Source organism: Rhododendron vialii, chromosome 13a (assembly GCF_030253575.1).
Source record: "Rhododendron vialii isolate Sample 1 chromosome 13a, ASM3025357v1".
NCBI lineage: Eukaryota > Viridiplantae > Streptophyta > Magnoliopsida > Ericales > Ericaceae > Rhododendron > Rhododendron vialii.
Window position 1 is genome coordinate 13,069,097 of NC_080569.1, and position 21,405 is coordinate 13,090,501.

The 21,405-nt window shown below is 36.7% G+C and overlaps 2 protein-coding genes across 2 annotated transcripts; both read left to right on the top strand.

Annotated features, from left to right (window-relative positions):
- Positions 1 to 6,411: 6,411 nt before the first annotated feature.
- LOC131312623 (beta-1,6-galactosyltransferase GALT29A-like) lies at positions 6,412 to 8,519 on the top strand. The gene has a single exon (XM_058340513.1). The coding sequence runs from the start codon at positions 7,076 to 7,078 to the stop codon at positions 8,258 to 8,260; it is 1,185 nt and encodes a 394-aa protein (XP_058196496.1). The 5' UTR covers positions 6,412 to 7,075; the 3' UTR covers positions 8,261 to 8,519.
- A 4,757-nt stretch (positions 8,520 to 13,276) lies between these two features.
- LOC131313888 (NAC transcription factor 47-like) lies at positions 13,277 to 15,335 on the top strand. The gene is made up of 4 exons (XM_058342384.1): positions 13,277 to 13,479; positions 13,672 to 13,835; positions 14,779 to 15,065; positions 15,297 to 15,335. Exons 1-4 carry the CDS (start codon positions 13,277 to 13,279, stop codon positions 15,333 to 15,335), a joined length of 693 nt encoding a protein of 230 aa, XP_058198367.1.
- Positions 15,336 to 21,405: the final 6,070 nt, after the last annotated feature.

Below are 21,405 nucleotides of genomic sequence, written 5' to 3' on the forward strand. Positions count from 1 at the left end.
ATATCTTCCTAGTGGGGGGAAATTTTCCCAAATTCGAAATTGAAATGGGTACCTGAATTGAATTTGGCCGATGAAAAAAGCTGGTTATCTTGCACAATTGCCCATATCTTTTCATTAATTACAAGATCCAATTCTCAGGAAGAGTTAGAACACCCACTTAGAGTGGTTATTTCATTACTCTCCTTTCTAAGAGAGAGGTGCTGAGTTCGAATCTTTATGGAGGAGGTGCTCGACTCTTTTTGACAACTAACTCTTAAGTCTTTAACATCCTATTGTCAGACAAAAAAAGGCGGAAATTATGTACTGTTACTTCTACAGGTCATTTTATCAGTTCTTTATACGATTTATCCAATATTCTTATTTGTTGTACGAAGGCTTAAAGTTATTGATACTAGAGAGCAACAACCAATGAGGGGTTGGTTACGTGGTGGAAACTCATAACCCCAAGGTTCACGTTCGACCCATCACTCCTTATAGGGACGAAATTACTCCTAACGCCGTCCACACATGATGAGATTTTAGTTTCCGTTCCGGCATATGTACGGTGAGATTCCCTACAAATAGTGGTGTGGTGTGACGGGACAATACTCACCATTTGGCGAGAAAATACAAATTTTGTCACCAAATCTTAGACTAATGAAATTTTTTACTTTGAAAAATTCATATATCTAATATCATATTATATCATTTATGCATAGATTAAGTTGAAAATTATTGATAATATATAAAATTCCTAAAAATTCATTTTTGGTACAAAAAAATAAAGATAGTAGAGAGCCACAAACGAAAATTTATCCACCAATTACAACATGTCATGTTTCTCTTTTTTTCTTTTGAAAGAATAAGAAATTAATTGATGAAAAATATTACAATTCACCCTGCGTATCTAATACAATTGAAAAAAGACACGAGTAAGACAAATAACACATCCAAACCTAATGAAGAAAACAACAAGAATAAAATTGATTGGACGGTCAGATATAGGAGACTCGCATGCAAGTTATCAATGCACTATTATCGAGGCTTCCTATAGATGCTAACCGATACAACCAAGTGACTCTTGCTGGGACGGAATCGAGATTTCATATACAGGGAGGCCATAATAGCAACAAACAAATTTTGAATTTCGAGGTTGCGGAGTAATAAAAAAGTTAATTAAATAATACCCAATACTAAATACATTACCTTGGTGCTTTTAACATAGCATAAAGTAGTATAAACAATGAAAAATCGAAAAGAGTAAAAGTTTCTCAATACGTTTCGTTAACTATATATATCAAAATAGGATGTGGCAGTCTTTTAGATCCTGTAAGTCATCTACGATAGAATGCTCCACCCTAAATTTCAATTTAAGAAAGAGGTTTGGTTTTTGTTTCTTAGAGAGAATTATATAGGGGCCCGGACATGATAAGTGAGAGTATATCTGTATATGTAAATGAAAGTACTAAATCCAAAATTTAAACTTTTCCCAAATTGAGGGCGGCCAAGGGCTGCTCCCCGTAACCAACCTCTCATCCGGTCTCTGGACTTTTGCACTCCCGGTGGTGAGTGCCGGAAAACACCTCATGTAACTAGATGGTCGAGAAATCAAGTAACAATGTAGAAATCTGTAGAAAATGGAGAATAAATTGCAGTCGTGGTTATTGAAACAGAAACCATTAAAAAGCAAACAAATCACCATCGGACTAAATTCCTGTCTACTCACCCCCCCTCCCAAAACAACCACCAACGAACCCAACATTCATCCAAACGTTAAACCCAGCAATCCAACGCCAAATAACCCGCGCCAATCCGAACACCAAACATACCACAAACAACCCCAATCCTCAATCCACAGCTAGCTGCCACTACCAACGCCAAACCACAAAACACGCCCAGAACATAACGGCGTCGTATCCCGTCCAGTTTCTTCCAACCGGTCCGTCCACAATAATGATCGGAATCGTTCACTTTTTAGAATTTGTCGAGAATATTAACCACGCCAAAAATTACGTTGATCGGATATCGTTGGATATGATTTCAAAATGCATTAAGTTCATAAGAAAAAAAGTGTGCAACACTGGCATGGATTATTGTAACCCATTTGGCACAATTGTCTGAAGATCAATGTATTTCGATAACATATCAAACGGCCGATTAATGTTGATTTTTGGCATGGTCAATATTTTCGACGATTTCTAAAAAGTGAACGGTTCCGATCATTGTTGTCTTTTTTTGCTTAAAAGTGGTTATTTTTCAAAATGTTTGGATAAAAAAAATACTTTTTTGATTCGAGAATCCATAAAAATTTGATGCAAAACTAATATCTATATAATTAAACAGCTCAGTATTTGAATTTTATGTACATAAATCTGACGGCCCAAACTTATCCCGGCCCTCATAAATCCTACGATTGAGAAGAGTCCTAGGGCTGAAAAATCCTATTTTCAATCTTCTCTAACCTTTCCTATTTCAACTCTCTTTTGTTATGAAAAAATAAAAAGCAATGAAATTTCATTGCCAAAAAAAGAGCCAGATTTTGAAATAAGAAGCAAGAGAAGTAATTTTTGAAACCTTAGCACTCTCTCTCTCTCTCCGAAGTAAGGCGAAATATTCTCTAACTTTTCTTATCTCAACTCTCTTTTGTTATGGAAAGATAGAAAGTAATAAAATTTCATGTATAAAATTAGAGTAAGGCAGATCATAAACTAAACAGAATGGTAAGGACTCTAACATCATCTGGCGATACCAAGACTGCCCCAATTCCTCTTCCTGCTGGGTTCATGGCTCCGTCAAAGTAGAAAGAAAATCTGTTTGATCATAATTTAAGAAAAAATCTTCCCGTATAAATCAGTTTCATTGGCGAGGATGGTCAATAATTTTGCAATTCATTTTAGTTGTGTTCAAAACGCGCTGAAGGCACAGACAAACTCTAGTACACAAATAAAATTTGAATAAGGACAAAACGTGCATTTTTTCTAAAAGTAAAAAAAGTGTTAGTGGAACACCACCGGAGCTCTTGCTTTGAAGATGCCTTTTTTTGGGTTAACAAAAACATTTTATAGCTCGACTATTCCCCCCACAAGCAACGGGCTTCGTCATATTATCAAATGTGACATCCTTAAACAACACTTGCCTGTAAGGGGATTGCCTCATAAAATAGCTCGATTACAATGCAGTAGTTAATTGCTGATGAAACATCCATTTAGTCATTTGTATAATCGTTGAGGACCAATAAAATATAGTATGAATGAAAATCAGCTTGCATCACCATATATTCCCAAAGCAAAAGCCTTCTACATAAAAATTACAAATGAACAATCGGTGGAGAGTACTCTAGCAGAGATATTGACATACTAATTGACCTTATTTTTATATTTTACTATCATTATGACGTATCACCTCGCTATAACACCGACTTGACAGTGATATGTTTTGATAAGAAATTAACTTGATCAAAGAAAACATTTTCGATTTGCTTTATTACATACTAATAATTGACCTTTGATAGATTTAACATGCATAGGATGAGTTCTTGCATGTATAGTACTCTAAAAGCTTATGATCCATCTCCCAAGTGTTTCGTGATTTATAAATACTTAAATTTTTTGATCGGAATGTCTGGACCAATTTACTTACGCCTACTTTGACAAATCCCGAAACCCTTATTACATAAGATATATATTTTAATCATCCTATTACTTTCTCCAAAAGTGAATCCTGTAACTTATTAGAATTAGAATAATTCTGTCGTGACTCGAGAGATGGCATTTTAGAAATGATGTTGTTTAATGAAAATAATACCTTCATTGCAAATTAGAATTATCTCGGCCGGGGTTTCTTATTTTTCCCACTGGGATAGCCACATAATAATAATACTCCGTAATAATTAATTTACAGTAACCAAATGAGCTATCCTCTCCAATAGCAGCTAGCTAGCTAGCTCTAGCAGATTGTCAGCCTCACGACTCGCCATGAGGCTTATGAGATGTTTGTGTTTGGCCATGCCTTTAAGTCAGGACTTGAATGACAAGTATTCCAATACAAATGTAAATTATTTTTCCTTCCGAGTTAATTACTTATAACAAACGGGGGCGGATCCGCTAATACCAACTTTGACCAACTTTTTTTTTTAAGGGTCTCAGCAGATCGGATCCGTTCAATGTGTTTAAAACATATTTTTAAGAGCTCTTGGAAAAATTCAACTCATTCAGATAATGGTAAGGGTTTGATCAGTTTATTTAGTTGATTTCTGTTAAATTTGACAAAAAGTGTCAAAATTGGTGTTAGCAGATCAGATCCGCCTCCCAAACAAACATAAGAAACTAAAGAAAGTGTTTTGGTTAAGTGGAATGAGGTCAATTAAATTGGAATGATGGTTCATTTAAATCCTTCACCCCGATGTTTAGTTTGTTAATAATAACAAACTGGAGTACATCAGTCAGACATTCACCAATTTAGAAAACAAAAGAATGACAATTTTCCTACTTTCAAAAACCATTATATCTAAGAGCTTTTTTTTTTGATAGGCCATTATCTAAGAGCTTACGCTGTCATAATCAAATCGTAAAAACAAGGCAATTATCAAGAAAATAATTTGATTGGGCGCTTAATCTCTTTCGAGGTTTCGATCGAAGATATTGTGGCTTTGTTTGGTTGGAAGTTTAGTTTAGTTTAGTTTTGGTAATGGGTGGAGAGAGAAATAGAGTAATGATTGAAGATATGTGTAATAATTGGAGAGAGATAGAGAGAGATGAGAAAGTAATAATTGGAGAAATAGGGTAATGATTGGAGATATGTGTAATAATTGTGGCTTTGTTTGGTTGGGAGTTTAGTTTAGTTTAGAAATTTTATTTTCTATTAATTTGTAATTATGGTGTTCCTTAAATGGCTAGAATCCCCAAAAAACCCAAATATTTTGGGACGGAGGGAGTAATTGAAAACTAAACTAAAATTAAAACTAAAAAGGTTAATCCAACAAAGCCACATGTGCAGGTCTTACGTACAAATGCAGTTTACTCCATATAGTTGAACTCGATTGCAGCTTCCGATTATATACTCCAGCTTATAAGTAGTTAACTGAGATTCGAGTAGTAATTTTACGGGATTTTAGCACAATATATACGACAGTCCAAAACTATAGGCTAATAATTAAATTTGAACTGAGTAAATTACAATTAAGCTAGCTAGTACTCCAATAAAGTAGTCAAAGGCGTTGGAGGGTGTAATTAATATTGCTTCAAAAACAAAAAGCTAAAACGGGCTTCCAGCCTTACAGGTTGAGGGACAGACAAATTATATACTATACTATACTATATATAGTAATTAATAGAAAAGTACTCCCACTGTAACTCTAGTTTTCTACTAGTATTTTCTTGAAGAGAATAACTTAATTAACGAAAATGCTTAATCTCGATCGTTCAAAAGTGTTTTGAATGATTCGAATTAAAAATAATCTATTTAATGTCTATTAGCTGTAATAGATTATTTAAAATTAATCCAGAACGTCCAAAATACTTTTAGACAATCAAAATTGAGCTCCGTAATAACTTATTCTGAACTCCTCCGCGAATAATATTCTCAAGAAAAGTACTCCTACTATAACTGTAGTTTTTTTACTGTAGTACAGTATTTTATTGGAATAGACAGTTTATAGGGTAGAGCACCAGTTGACCCAAAAACCTGCAGCTGAAATTTAGGTTCACTGGGGTAGGGTATTCTCGTGTGATCGGCACCAGTATATATACTGTATGTATGTAAACTACTAGGTGTAGCATCTTGAAAATTATTTTTTACGCTCCACTTTTTTACATACCCACCCTAAAACCTAAAACCTGCCTCTAGTGCTTTAAATTAACGCTTGCATAATTTTCAAAACACACTAAAAAATACAAGTAAATATTAAAGTCCTTTTATAAAAGAGGCGTAAAAATCATTTCCGTTCTATCTTATACTGCTGTATTGCAAGTAGCGTGTTAGTTAAGAGGTAGATATCCTATGCTCTTATGCATTTGATAGAGGTTCAAATCTCACTAATGCCCCGTTCCACTTAGAAAAATAAATGCTACTTATTTTTTGAATTAAAGGTGATGTATTCTGAGAATATGTCTTGTCTCATAAAATGAAAAATAAATATTTAAAAAATAAGAATTTTAGCGGTACGGGACCTAACTACAATTAATAATGCTAATTTTCACCGAGAAAAAAAAACCTCGTTTATGAGAACGAGCAACCGGCGATCAAATTCCCGATTTTAAAGTACTAGTGTTAGAAGTAGTATCTTATTCCAAAATTTGTACCGGTATGTGCCTCGTTTGAATGAAGCGCAACACCCGAAACGGCCAAAAGTTCAAAACCAAGTTAAAGACAAAAAAATATTCATATTTGTAACAAGCTTAGTAGGTCCGGTCCAGCCCAGTTCACTTCGCAAATTTATTCAGTTGTTCGGGATTACCGTCACGTCTCTTCTTCTCTCTCTTGACTCTGTAATCTCCTTCCAATTTCGTTGTTTCAACGGCTGGTTCTCTCTTCTTCCCGTGATAAGTCTAACCTCATATCTCACTCCCCCATATAAATAGCTAAAATAAGAATGTATAGACAATGCAGCTCGATCTGGGACACCGTCAATATTCATGATTTTAGTTCATCAATCCTATCTCCCATTTGTCCCCTAGATCTGCACTCGCTGGCATTAAACCTCAGTTTACGAATTCCGACAAACCAAGAACATCGTATATGCATTATAAGTACAGCTACAACTTCTGGATATTAATCTCTGTCAAGCTAATGAAGAACGATCAAATTTCATCTCTTGTAACAGTACCTGTAATTATATCCACAGTGGCGCCATCTGTTTGCCCCATGTCGCGATGTAAGTCTATTATTCCTTGCATCGTATGTGTTGCTGCGTCTTGAAATCCTAATTGCTACGGTTCGGCTGCATCACAAGGAGGAACGACTGTGAGGAATAGCCAATTTTTTCAACAATCTTTTCGGTTTGGTTCATTCTTTGACTGCTCTAACTGCGCGGTTCTAGCCATCAGTCATAGAAAACTCATTTTCAAAAAAAAAAGAAGTTATCGAACACTCAGCTCTAATGAAGGGGAGAGTGAAGCCTTTGTTCGGTATTTCGCTGCTGGCTGTGGTGGCGGTCACTCTGAGCTGCCGGGTCACGTTTCGCAGCGGATTCATCTCGTTCCAGCCCCAAAACGACGGCGGCACATTAGGAAGTATGTCTACAGCGGAGTTGAATGAGACGCTGCTGAAATACGCGGCGGTTGACTTGGCGGAAGAGCAGTGGAAGCAGGAAGTCGAGCAACAGCTGGAAGGGAATTTCTACAACCCGAGGCAGAAAAGGACGTTTCTGTCCCCCGGCAGGTACGTAGTTCGGGATCTGCGATCCAAGTCGTACAAGGGCATTCCGGTAAACATCCAGTCGCCCGAGTTTTACCCGCTGTGGGTGGAGTTCAGGAAAAATTTGCACGGTTGGTGGCAGAACATGCGGTTCGAGCCGGACATCATGTCGGATTTGGTCAATCTAGTAAAAGCTCCGATCGATCGGAACGACTCTCAAGCGAGTACGGAGAGACGGTATTCGTCCTGTGCCGTAGTGGGCAGCAGCGGGATTCTGCTGCAGAGCGAAAACGGCGACCTGATCGACAGCCACGAGATGGTGATCCGGTTGAACAACGCCCGGACCAGCGGCTTCGAGGGCCATGTGGGTTCGAAGACGACGCTCTCGTTCCTCAACAGCCACATGCTGCACTTGTGCGCTGCAAAAGAAGGATGCTTCTGCCATCAATACGGCGAAAACGTTCCCATTGTTGAGTACATTTGCCAGCCCATCCATTTCCTGGACTACGCCCAGTGCAAATCATCTCACAAGACCCCTCTCGTGGTCACCGACGCGCGGTTCGACCTGCTGTGCGCCCGGATCGCCAAGTACTATTCGTTGAGGCGATTCGCGGAGAGGGCGAAGACGAAGTCGTTAAATCAGTGGCTGGCCGATTGGCGATCGGCCAAGGACGCGTATTACTTCCACTACTCTTCGGGGATGCAGGCTGTTATGCTTGCGGTGGGTATCTGTGACAAGGTTAGCGTCTTCGGGTTCGGGAAATCGAACTGGGCTAAGCACCATTACGACACGAATCAAAAGGCCGAGTTGCGCTGCCATGATTACGAAGCAGAGTACGATCTTTACGACGATTTGGTCCATCAGCCGGAGGCGATACCGTTCGTCTCGGACAAGTTCAAGTTCCCTTCTGTGGCAATCTATCAATGACGTTTCACACGTTGAAGCCATAGGAATTCTGTGGCAATTTGTTCGTAGTTTCTTTGTCTAGTTTAAAAACGATGAAAGAGCAGATGATGTGTAGAAGATACATGTATGTATACTTAGTTTCGGTTATTATTTTTCTTTCTCTAAATCTTGATGAGCCCTCTAGACTCGCAAGTAAATGATACAGGAATTGAATTCGGATTATAGAGCCTTCTTTTGGACTGCTTTATTTATCCAAACTTTGTGATGTTGGTATATATGTGAGAAGTGAATAATCAAAAGCCCCGAGCGTTAGTGCGGTTAGTTGGTGGATTTACTGTTCACACAATTGATCGGGTTTGATTTTTGAGGCCAGACCACAAAATAAGTAGTTTTTCGTAAATTCTCTAGTCCCGGCATGGATGACCACCATTAAACCGGACCAAAGAGGAGACTAGTTGAGGAGGGCATAAGCTGACGCACAACCCGTGCCATTCTCATCAACACATAGGTTGTGTTGAAGCAGACATTAAATTTGAACGGTTGGTGAAAAATGAAAAAAAGGAATGCCCCAATCTCTCTTTCAGCCACACATTTGTCTCTGGGACAATGAATAATTTTTTTTTAGATTATAGATAAATTAATGGGCTCTTACTTCTAAAATGCCAACTTTCCCTCCCTCCCCAAAGAAAATGGGCATGGTCAAATCAAATGACTCAAATGTTGGTATACTTCCTTAAACAATACCTGCCTCTAATGGAATTGGATCATACAATATCACAGATTCCAATGCACAGTTATTGCTGATGAAATTTCCATTCGGTTGCAATAAAAAAAATTAGTACATTAATTTTATCAATTAAATAAATTGTTAGGGAACAATAAAATGTTGGAATATATCATCATATCAAAATCATGATGCGGATGTGTTGTCCCTTTTTTGCTTTCTCGATGCATCTTTTGTCGAATTTGTAATAAAAATATTTTGCCGATAAAAAAAAAAAAATCATCATATCCCCACAAGCCAAAAGACTTCAGAGGTGTAAGGTGTTTTCTTATACTAGCTAGCTGTTTAGGAGTGACAGATCAGGAAAATGAATTAGGCCCCGTTTCAGAAATCTTCTTAAAAAATAAGCAGCTTATTTCACATTTTCAAACTCAAAAATAATGTAAATAAAAAATATTTTTTTAATTTTTTTTGCATCGTATAAAAGATTTCATTGAGATCTTTCAAACAAGATCCATATTGCATATTTTTAGATTTCAATAAATCCATAATTTTTGAATTTGAAATTGCCTTCTTAAAAAATAAGGGCTTTTTTCCATTTCTGGAACGGGCTCTAATTATACCATATAGTTAGATATCACAAGATAAAGTAACAGTTTGAGAATCAACTCTCTGTAGGAGTATTTTGAGTTCTCATTTTGCATTCTAAAAGACTAACGTACCCCTACCCTAATATTCATCTACCGATGGATTACACATTATACACATATACTCCAAGAAAGGGCAACATGGTAAACAAACATGCATCTGATAATCCATAGTAGGCCTGTCAATGGACCGGATTCGATCCGGATCCGATCCGAAAAATCCGATCCGGATCCGGATCCGAATCCGATAACATCGATCCGATAATCCGATAATCCGGATCCGGTAATTCAATACGGATCCGGATCGGATCCGGATCGGATCGGATTAAATCCGTTATCAATCCGAATCCGAACTTTTTTTTTTTTTTAAATTTTAATTTTTTAAAAAAAAATAGTAAAATTTTTATTTTGAAAAAAAAAATGTTTAAGAAGTTGTATTTTTATTTTTATTTTTTATTTTAATTATTTTAATTTTTTTTTCTGAAAATAATTTTTTTTTGAAAAAAAAATTGTATTTTTTTGAAAAAAATATTTTTTTTTGGCTAAAATTTTTGAAGTAAAAAAAGTTTCCGGATCGGATTCGGATTTTCGGATTCGGATCCGGATTTTTCGGATTCGGATCCGGATTCTCACTATCGGATTTGAGTCTTATCGGATCCGGATCGGATTGTGTCTTATCGGATTCGGATCCGGATCCGGATCTGTCGGATCCGGATCGGATCCGGCCCATTGACAGGTCTAATCCATAGCTTGAGAATGGCAAAGCTAACTTGAGAAAATGAGAGACCATTTGGGTTCTTTTTTGAGACCTTGTGCCAGTCAAGAACAGAGATTGCTTTGTTTTGGTTTGGTTTGTGATTTGGGTTGTATTTTTGGATAATGAATAGAGAGAGAAATGAAAGTAATGATTGGAGAGATATGTAATAAGTGGAACCAAAACGAAAGTAATGATTGAAAAATTAGAGAGAGAAATGAGAATAATGATTGAGTTGATAAATATTTTTTGAATAGAGTAGTGAAGTGAACAAGGCACAATACCTGAAATCAAAGGAAAGGAAACAGGTGGTGAAGTAGTGGGTTGTTCTCTTTTTTCCAAGAAATCAAAGTGATCAAATCCCTTAATAGCAAAGCTTGAAAAACACCGAGGTATATATGGAACAAGGCTCGGCGGCGGCGCGATGATTTCTCATGTAATCCTCGATGCAAAATGAAATGTTTCAGTATAGTTCTATAGCCAGGTGCATATCGTTCGTGCAAAAATCATGTTGATTTGACAAAGGTAAAAACTTGGTCGAATCGTATTAATCTATAGAGCAACGGGTGGTTAAGCTCGGACTATTAATGGGTCTTAAGACCGGTTATTCATTTGAAGGATATATATACCTTTGATATATTGCATTGATGACGTAAGTACACATAAACACCCATAAGATAGATAGTTTGGATCATCAAATGGTACCATGTTGAGCATCGTTTTGTATCGCATGAGAGATCAAATAAAAAATTGTCACATGAAATTAATGATCTTGATTTGCGGCATATGTGGTGTGGAGAACTTTTTTTTTTTTTTTTTGAAACGGCAAAAACATTTTATTAATGGGGAGAAGGGGAAGGAAATTCCAACCAAAAATTGGAACATATTGACAATTGAGAACATAGCCCAAACCCTCCTTGTGGGACAAAGCCCAATACACCCATGGGTCAGAAACCCAGATAATACAATCAAAGCACATAAACAAAGGGCCTAAAGTGCCCAAAATAAATAATGAAGTCCAAAAACCCAAAAACCTAACCCTAGACAATTGAGAAACTTCGATCACAGCCGTAGATCACCACCATCCATGAGAGATTACACCAACCACCACCGTGCAACCGCCTCCAACCACCACGCCACCACTGGCCACCATCGGCAAAGCAACATGGAACCCAATAGAAACAGATTTGCTACGGGAACTCAACCCTACCGTTAGGCGAATACCGTGCCGCCCAACAGTAGGACATGGCGGGCGCCACACCGGCCACGCCACCACACCCATCAGCGACCCCTTGCCGTTTGGCCCAAATTAGTTAACCCAGCAAAAAACTAACCGGAGAGCACAACAGGAAAAGGACAGCAAAGTCGTGACAAGTAACAACGACGAAGCAGATTGTAAAGGACGAGACCCAAGTGGCAAAGGGGAGGGGGTCAGAAACAAAAGAGTGGTGGAGAACATTTTGATGATCCTTTTGTTGAATCTGAAGAAGAGAAGGTTTGTGCCTATAATTGGGCGAAATAGTGTGTTTGTTTGTGGTTATAGCAAAATTGATATTCTTTCGAGTTATGGTTGTTTATTCTTTACCTACTTAATTTGTTTGGGTTTAGAAATTTTTTGGATTGGTTGGGTTTGAAGGGCCAACCTTATTGGATATCATTCTTTGCTTCGATCTTTTTGGTGTAAATTCTTATTATGTTGTCATCGTTATTCAAGAATTAAATTCCATTCTTATGAAAAAGAAGAAAATGAAATATAGGTTTCAATATTTTTCATTTCATCTTCTGATTTTGCAGCTCTACTAGATTCATCCATTGCTTCTTTAAATATAAAACTTTCACGTATCTCCATTCTCCGTAAATTTTTTGTCTCGTATTATTTTTGTATTATTTTATTTTGTAATCTTTTGTTTAGTTTTCTAATGTAATCTTTGGGATCAATCATTTGTTGCGACAGGAGAAGTAAAGAAAAGTAGGAGTATAAAAAGATGAACCAAAGTTTAAAAAAGTGTGTATAGGACAACAAACAAACCAGCTATTTCATTTTTTTCATCTTTATTAAACTCTTTTTTGCTTGTGATCCTACTTTTTAGATTTCTTTCATCGAGATAAATGATCAATCAAAAAAAAAAACATAAATCTAACAAAAATTCAGAAATACCGAAAGTTTAGGAAGAATGGGGATTACTAGTAATTCACAGTAATGTATCTTGATCTTCCCATGCATCGGAATTTTCTCCGCATTTGCAACACATATATAAAAAAAAATAGTAATTTGCAAATGAGTAGACATTAGTCCTAAATCTAATAGAACATAGATAGTACGTATCTATAGGCACATATTTAGCCTATATTTTCTTTTCATTCCGCTAATGGTCTTATTTTTTAAGTACTTATTTTTTGTTTTACAATGTCATTCTTTCACAATACGTCACCTTTAATTTAAAAAATAAGTAATTATTTTAGTTAGTGAAATGAGGCGTGTCTAATTATAATTGAAAAGCATATAGAGTAGTATATAGACTTTCGTACATTCCGAATAAAAAAAAAGGAGACTTTCGTACATTCCGAATAAAAAAAAAAAAAAAAACTTTCGTACATTCCGAATAAAAAAAATAGACTTTCGTACATTTTGAATAAAAACTTCGGGTACATTCCAATTACGATATGGATTTAACATCAAAGTAATATTTATCTAGAAGATGCTAATCGAAGTGATATACATCAAAGTACAATTTCATTAAAACCATATCTATCTTATAATTAAACTAACGTCTCCTACCATATATATAATACTCAATTTCGTAGTAAAACTCTTCATCCCAAAGAAATCTAGAGAGAGAGAGAGTCCATTCCACACAGTTCTCGCTTCAATGTCTTCCCCTGTAGAGCCTCCTCCAAAAAGACTTCTAACCATGGCTTCTTCCAATGATCAGCAAATCCAGCCGCATCTCATGGCCAAGCCAACAACCCTTAACCATATTCCCATTGCCGTTAATAAAGAACAAGAAGAACAAGACCAAACTTTTGGCAACTACATCAACTACATCCCCAACCACTTCAATGGGTTCCAATTTTCGCCTTCTGTTTTCCTTTCTCGTATTCGTTTTCGTTTCGGGTTAATTAGTACTTAGTCTTGGCATGTGGTATCTGCGTTGCTATTTTTTGTTTGGTAATCAAGAACCCAAGTTTTTTGGTAATCAAGAACCCATAACACGAACTATTATGTTTTGCATTTTTTTTATTATTTAGTTTTCATTTTCTTGATAAAGTTTTTTATTTTATTATCTCTTGTTCATATACACAAAAGAAGCTGGAGCCAGACCCAATATTTCGCACCCGGGTACAGGTTCTGTCCCTTGGACAGCGAGCTCATTGTCCACTACTTGCGGAAGAAGGTTAACAATGAGGCGTTGCCGCATAATGGAATCAGGGATGTGACTCTTTACCAGCACAATCCGGAATACCTCACGGGTTCGATCTTCTCTCTCTGCGTCTACTTCTTCTTTTGGTTAAATTTAGGGCATATGCAGTAGCTTTATGTGGGGGTTGGTTTTATTGAAGGGTTTCTAATGCGAATCATGGATATCCTACGTTAGGGTTTCGAAAAGCATGATAGTAACCTATTATTTATTAGTGATTTAGTGTTCATGGGACACAACAACGTTGTCCCCTTATGCTCTCCACAATCACATTTATATGGTGATCGTGTATTTAAATGTGGGCGCTTGATGATTGTACAGATGTGAATATAGTTGGGCATTACGTGACAATTATCCTATGAACCCAATAATTATTCAGGATTTATAGATCTTTGTTGATTTTTAACCAGATTTTCCTCTCCCTCTACTTGGCTGCTTCGGTTCATCTAGATTGTGTGCGTTTATTTTAGATATTTTGCCAGTTTTCTGTTCATGTTATGAAAAAGAAGCAAGTATTCAATCTGTTTGGAATTTGGATTAGGTCGAAAACATTTATGTTCATCAATCTTTAAATGTTTCTAACTTTATTTTCTTGCCTCGCTTGGATGTTTTTTTTTTTTCATTTTATTTTATGTTTCTCTTTGTTAAAAATGCATGTTTTTATAAGAGTTGTTTGTGATGGTGGATATTTCAAATCGGCTGTCAAAGAAAAAGTTGGAATTGCGATGATATATTGGTCTAAATGGAGAATAATCGAAATAGTAAAACCTAGCATGCAATTAAGGTGGAAATTCCAAGCACGACATGTTAACACGACACTAAAAAACTCAAAATCATTTTATTGATGAGCTATGATCCAAATGAAGATTCTGTTTTGAATTTTCTTTTTATTCGCTTCTTCCAGTGTTTCTTCATTAGTTTTTTTTTGTTTTTATTTTTTTTGTTGATCTGGCTTCTTCATTAGTTCAACGCGAGTTTTTTCCAATTAAGTGCAGCTCGGTATCCAGCATTAGGGGATAAAAAATGGTACTTCTTCACATCAAGGGACCGAAAATATCCGAATGGATTCCGACCTAATCGAGCAACCGATAATGGATACTGGAAAGCCACTGGAGCAGATAAGTTTGTGCACTACAAAGATCAGGTTGTTGGGCCTAGGAAGGCATTAGTTTTCTATGAAGGAAAGCCGAAGCCAGGGAAGGGTATAAAGACCAATTGGATCATGCACGAGTTTCGAGTCAAGGGGCCTCCTAGAATCAAAGAGAATCAACATGATATGAAGGTATTAACTACTAAATTCTTCCAATATTAATTAAGTTGTCATAGTCTTAATAAAGTTTATACAGCTTTTAGGGTATTTATGACTTGACTATCCTTTTATGTCTGGATTTTCAATCTATGAACACTATCCATTTTCTTCTCATGTTCTCCCTCTTTAGAACTCGCAGATGTTTCTCTTTTTATTTTTTTACGTACTTTGTCATATGATTTGGAAAATTATATGCAAAAATAGCAATGCATCGGGAAGACAATCGGCTCGACTTATGGTTGAGTTGAAAATTATTTTGAAAAATTGGGCGTGACTTGTGATTGAGTTGGAATTAGTAGTCGTGATTTGAGGTCTTGGGTTTGAGCAAGCATGACACAACCTCATAACACCTCGCTGATCTCATGCTCTCGATCCCTTTAATTTTTTTGTAATTTATTTTCAAAAATTATATATTCCTTTTACTATTAAAAAAAGTTATAGTAATCTAATAGTATCACACTAATATTCCACCAAAAAGAATAGAAAAAGCTAAACTTTATGCGACTGAAAACGAAGGAAACAATGTTGGTTGGTAATAATTTTATCAACATGGTAGATAGTAAATAGCCATACACTATAGACTATATATGGTAGATAAACATTTTTATGTCGTTTTATTGGGGAGTAATAATTACTTTGGTAGATAAACATTTTTTTTCTATCTTGTTCATTCTGTCTATACCAACGTTGGGTTTGAAACTTGAGGAAAGTTGGAGAATAAAATGATATTGTGCACAATATTAGAATTTTGTATTTTCTCTTCCAACCAATCAATGGAAGAGAAAGAATTTTTTATTTCCCTTACCTTTCTTAATTTTCTTTTCTTTTCCACAAGTTTCAAACAATCCCTAAGTAACCCTAAGTTTCTTTGTTAGCGTTTTGAAAACTTTGATGGGACGGTGTTATGAGATTAAATTCTACACGGAGGGACCGTGTAGAATGGTTTGTGTGGCAAACCAATGAATACTTGACACGTCCCCTATTTGAAACTTAAACTCTTTCCTCGCTCATGCTCTCTCTCTGTACTCGGATCCTGTAGAACAAATACTTGATTGTGAGAGCCTAGAGAAAAAATTAATTATGGCCCTCTAGGATAAAATGATAAAAAAATAAAATCTTCGCATTTGTTCAAATGGATTGAAAATTGGAGCACTTAATTTTTTTAATATATAAACAATCTCAAAAAAATAAAGTGCTACAATTTTCAATCTGTTTGAATCGGTGCAAAAATCTTATTTTTCTGATCATATTATTCTAAAGGGTCATAATTAATTTTTGTCTGTAGGACTCTCATAATTAAATATGTACTCTATAGCACCCCAAATAAAGATTAAATATTTAATTATGAGAGCCCTAGAGACAAAAATTAATTATGATCCTTTAGAATGAAATGGTCAGAAAATTAATATCCTTGTACGGGTTCAAATGGATTGAAAATTGAAATACTTTCAATCCGTTTGAACAGATGCGAAAATTTTATTTTTCTAATCATTTTGGCATGGGGGAGAAGAGCAGATTTCAATTGAGTCGAGTTTTATTTATTTATTTAGTAGGCTCAGTGCCACCTTAGCTGATGCGGCTGGGGTGTGGTAAAAGATGACGTGCCTGTAACATTTCTGAAAAATATGACTTAATTTCAAGAATATCCCCCTAACTAGCACATTTTCTTAACATCACCCTCTCAACTAAAAAACCAATCAACAACGCCCTCTTAACTATTATTTCCAATGAACTTCACCCCTTCCGACAAAAAATGAATAAATTGGACGGAAAGTAAAATTTTAACCCCAAAATGCCCTTCACTCTCTCACACTCTCTCCAAAAATGGAGTTCCAAGACAAATAAACCAGACCCAGATTCTCTTCCAATCTCGCTCCACCCTACCCCCACAATCATCGCTCCACAAATCATCCCTCCTCATCTCCCTCTCTCTCTCTCTCTCTCTCTCTCTCCATCTCCCTCTCTTTCTCTCTCTCTTCACCGGACAAGAAAACCCCCACTCGCAGGTCCAGGCCATGCAAACCGGACGAGTTAGTCTTCAATCCGGTCCAAGGTCGAAGGCCGAGGTCGGAGGACACGCATGCTAGCCCTCTGCGCCGCCCGAATCTTCCAGCTCGCCAGAGAGCTGGACCACAAATCGAACGGCGAGACCATCCAGTGGCTCCTACAGCAGGCTGAGCCATTGATTATCGCCACCAACGGAACCGGGACCATTCCGGCGTCGGTGCTAACAGTGGCTGGCGGCACTGTTTCGGCTGGGCTGCAACAGAGGATTGATGAGTTGGGTGGTGAGACGAGGGCCTAGTAGCGGCGGCCATCACGACAAGAATTTTAAAACATACAATTATTTTTAAAAAATACAATTATTATATGTGAATTTTTTTTTATCCCCATACAGTCTCGCCACTACTAGTTTCTTATTTTTTTATTATATACTAGATATAAATCTTCTAATATTTTTTCAAGAAAGGAGAATAAAAAAAATATTTCAAAACTAAATTCAATGGACCAAAGTGAAATAATATAAATGATGTGTAATTAAAAGAAGAAAAAACTCCACATTCTTACACCAAAACTACTTAACTTAAAAAATTAAGAGAATTTAATTATAATGTCACTCTCCAAATTTATAATGTCATTCCCAAGAGAGAGTGTGATTATCAATTTGAAAAATTCATACAGGAATCTGGAGAGTGACATTATAAATTTGGGGAGTGGTATTATTTATACCCAAAATTAAGGTTAGTCTTTTTTCATATTCCATGTGCAAAGTGACAAACGTCATTTATTATAATTTTTATTATTTTATTTTATTTTTTTCTGGAGCCGATTACTATTAATATTATAATGCATTTTTTTTATTTTTTTAATATATATTTCATTACTGCTAGGATAAAATCCTAGTTCTGTCTCTGGAGGACGAGTAGAGCTCTTTGGCCCAATCTAAGCAAACCCACCACGTCCCACATGTCCACGGCGGCGGCAGGATGTGGTCGGGGATGATATATATACACATATAGAAATATTGATTTTTTTAAGAAGTTATGGAAAATATTGTTTCTTTTTGGGGGTTGATGGGTTTCTTGTGTTGTATAATTGCAAGGAGTGAGAAAACCTATAGTTGAAGTGAGAATTCAATGGGGACTACTGTATTTGGTTTGCCCCATCTTTTTTTCCTCTCTACAGCTCCATTTCAAGGCTCCAACTGCAGGTGCTCATGGGTCTTCTCTTTTTCAATACAAACACAATCTTGTACATGCATATACACGTCTATAATATTTACATGTGGTTTTGGTAAATTATGGGGCTTTTACAGATTATTGCTGCAATTTTAATGTTGATTTTGGTCTGGAATGTGGAGGGTCCAAATAGCTTCTTGGGTTTGGGCTTAACTTATTGTTTGATTCCCAAAAGTGTGTTGATAATAGTGATATTTCCTAAAGATTTTGTTTTCTTTAGATCTTGATGGAGTGCTGAGTAGATTTGATTGTGAACATATATAGAGAGGGAGAGGAGAACGATCGATCAAATTTTTGTAAGTGCAAAACCCAATTTCAACAAAAGAATTGGTGTCTTAGTCTTTCTCTCATTTCCTGTCCAAAATTTTAACAGCATTGAAGGGAGGGGGTGCAGTTGATTGGAAATGATAGTTGAGAGGTGATGTTGATTGGTTTTTTAGTTGAGGAAGTGATAATGATAAAACATGATAGTTGCAGGGGTGTTCTTGAAATTAAGCCAATAAATATCAGTTTTGCTATCCGCAGAGACGATTTGCAGAGAACCACGCAGAGAAAAATGCATTTGGCTCCATTTCGGGTCCTGAAAAAATCTGCTCAGTTCGCTCATACGAATCCAAAAGTAATACTTACTGATATCCGCTGGAGCTGATTTTTTACAGGGCCCCATAAAATAATATTCAAAAATTTATGGATATTTTTCTAGATTTTTCAAGACACGAAATGGGGCCAAACGCATTTTTCTCTGCGTGATTCTCTGTAAATCGTCTCTGCTGTTAGAATTTTTGAATAAATATATACTGATATCAGTCTATAGAGGTTGAGCAAATGAAATTGTACAATTTGCACTAATTAGTTTTCAAATGAAAAGATACATTAGCCGAAGTGTCGCCTTTGTTGAGTATTTGGACAGCATGTCTGGATCGGGATCCTCTTCGAAGATTTCTCTCCAAACATCTTCCAAACCCGAAAACAAGCACTTGATACCGCATTAATGAACCCATCTAACGGTCCAAATGAAACCAGCTTTATAACTTCCAAATTCTGTAGTTACACGGCACCGTTTCATTCTTTGCTGCAAACGGCAGCCTAACGGAGTAACGTTTCACCTTGTACTTTTTCCTTTCGATCAATTACAACGTCGACTGGAGAGAGAGAGAGAGAGAGAGAGAGAGAGAATCAGCGATGGAAGACGACGACGAAGAACCCTTTCATACCTCCATAATCTCGTTCCCTTTCCTTCTTCGCAACTGAAATTTCCTCATCTCGTGTTCCAGTTGAACCAGATTTAGTCTCTGAATCTTGAAATTTATGCTTAATCTGAATGATGTCTATACTTGCAAAAAAAAACACATATATGGCCCTCATTTTCCTTGAGCTCAAGGACGATTGAATCCTCCATTCGAGCAGTCCGGCTCCATCCTCCATTTGACTCAAGGACGGTGATTCATCCCCCATCTGTATCTCCATGTGGAAAGCTACTGATCTCCCCGGATCAGAATCTCTACATATTTAGGGTTTCTTTTTATTTCGTTTTGCGTTTGTAAATTGATTAGGATTTTAAGATTAAAAAAAAAAAATTTGATTAGGATTTTGTCTTGATTTTCCATGCCGCTAATAAAAATTGCGGGATTTGTTTTGAATTTGTTGTTTGTGTTGATGAACCGTTTACATCAGAGATTGGTCAATTTACTTGGGATTTGAATCCATGAATGTAAAAATTTTCTTGAACAGATAACTATTCTGTGTATTGTCGATGAAGGGAAGATATGCCAAGGGAGGGAGGAGTTGGGATTGAGAGAGAGCGCGAGCTTGGTATGGGACTATGGGTAGAACTGGAACTGTTGAAATCGTGACTGGTATAGAGAGAGGAGATGGGAAACAGAAACGGAAAAGAGGGCTGGGTTAAGCTGCCGTTTGCAAGCAAAGAATGAAACGGTGCCGTGTAACTACAGAACTTGGAAGTTGTAAAGCTGGCTTCATCTAGACTGTCAGATGGGTTCATCAAGTTCTTGTGAAAAGGTTAGGAAGATGTTTGGAGAGAAATCTTCGGAGGATCCCGATCCTGTCTACCCAGTGACATCTAATCCTTGACAGTAACACAAAAGCATGAGCTGAAACAAGCGTTTTCAACAAGAAGAATTATTCATTTTCAAAAAAACAAGAAGAATTATTGCGGACAAACTAATTCTTATCTCGTGAAGAACATTTACTAGACTAAAGGCAACACTTGCAAAGTAACAGAACAGCACATATCAGCACCAGCTGACAGTAGTTGCTAATACTATGATCAAGTGAAGCGTGACGCAAAGAATCATATTTTTTTCCTGTACATGACAAGATTATTCCCACACAAGTAAGCACTCCTGAGTCTAAGTAAGCACTTAAAAAGGCTAGAATTTGTTCAAAAGTTCATCACTTCCTCAATCTCACACCATCTGACCAAGACGGTTTTTTTTTTTTTTTTTTTTTTCCGCCCTTTCTTTTGATAGGTAAGTGAGGAATCATTAAAAAGGGCCAAAAAAGGTGCAAAGGTGCAGCTCGTGCACAAACGACGAAACTATACCGATGAACAAAAACCCTAAACCCATCAAATATTAAATGGACATATCATACCACAAAAGAAACTAACGAGAAAGAAACCCTTAAACCGAAAAACCACGGTTAAAAGGACCATCCTTTCCAAGACTGAAACAGAGCATTCAATTCCTTCAAAAGCTCATACAGCTCCTCTCTAGATGCGCCACATAATGAAAACAGGAGCGCAACCCAAGCTTTGCAATCGCCTCTACCGGGGTATCCATAGAGCTAACCATAGAACAGACCCATCACAGAGCCTAGACAACTTGTCAATTCGAGTGCGGAGCTTTCTAAAATGTTGGCACTATGTTTGAATTGCCGGAAAGGAAAAGTGAACACTTCGGATACTTGAGCAACAACTCCAAATGTTACAAGATCAGTCATACGATGATTTGAAAGAAATGCAAGTCAATACAGTAGAACAGAAAGCTGGTAAGAAATTTCATAATCTTGCCCTTCAATGGAATGTACATATTAGTTTTAGCCGAACCAATAAG

Excerpts from the sequence above, each read along its gene's own strand:
- LOC131312623 (XM_058340513.1), top strand. The coding sequence starts at position 7,076 with ATGAAGGGGAGAGTGAAGCCTTTGTTCGGTATTTCGCTGCTGGCTGTG.
- LOC131313888 (XM_058342384.1), top strand. The coding sequence starts at position 13,277 with ATGGCTTCTTCCAATGATCAGCAAATCCAGCCGCATCTCATGGCCAAG. Across the intron at positions 13,480-13,671 it reads CGTATTCGTTTTCGTTTCGG|AAGCTGGAGCCAGACCCAAT; the intron begins GTTAATTAGTAC and ends TATACACAAAAG. Across the intron at positions 13,836-14,778 it reads CAATCCGGAATACCTCACGG|CTCGGTATCCAGCATTAGGG; the intron begins GTTCGATCTTCT and ends AATTAAGTGCAG.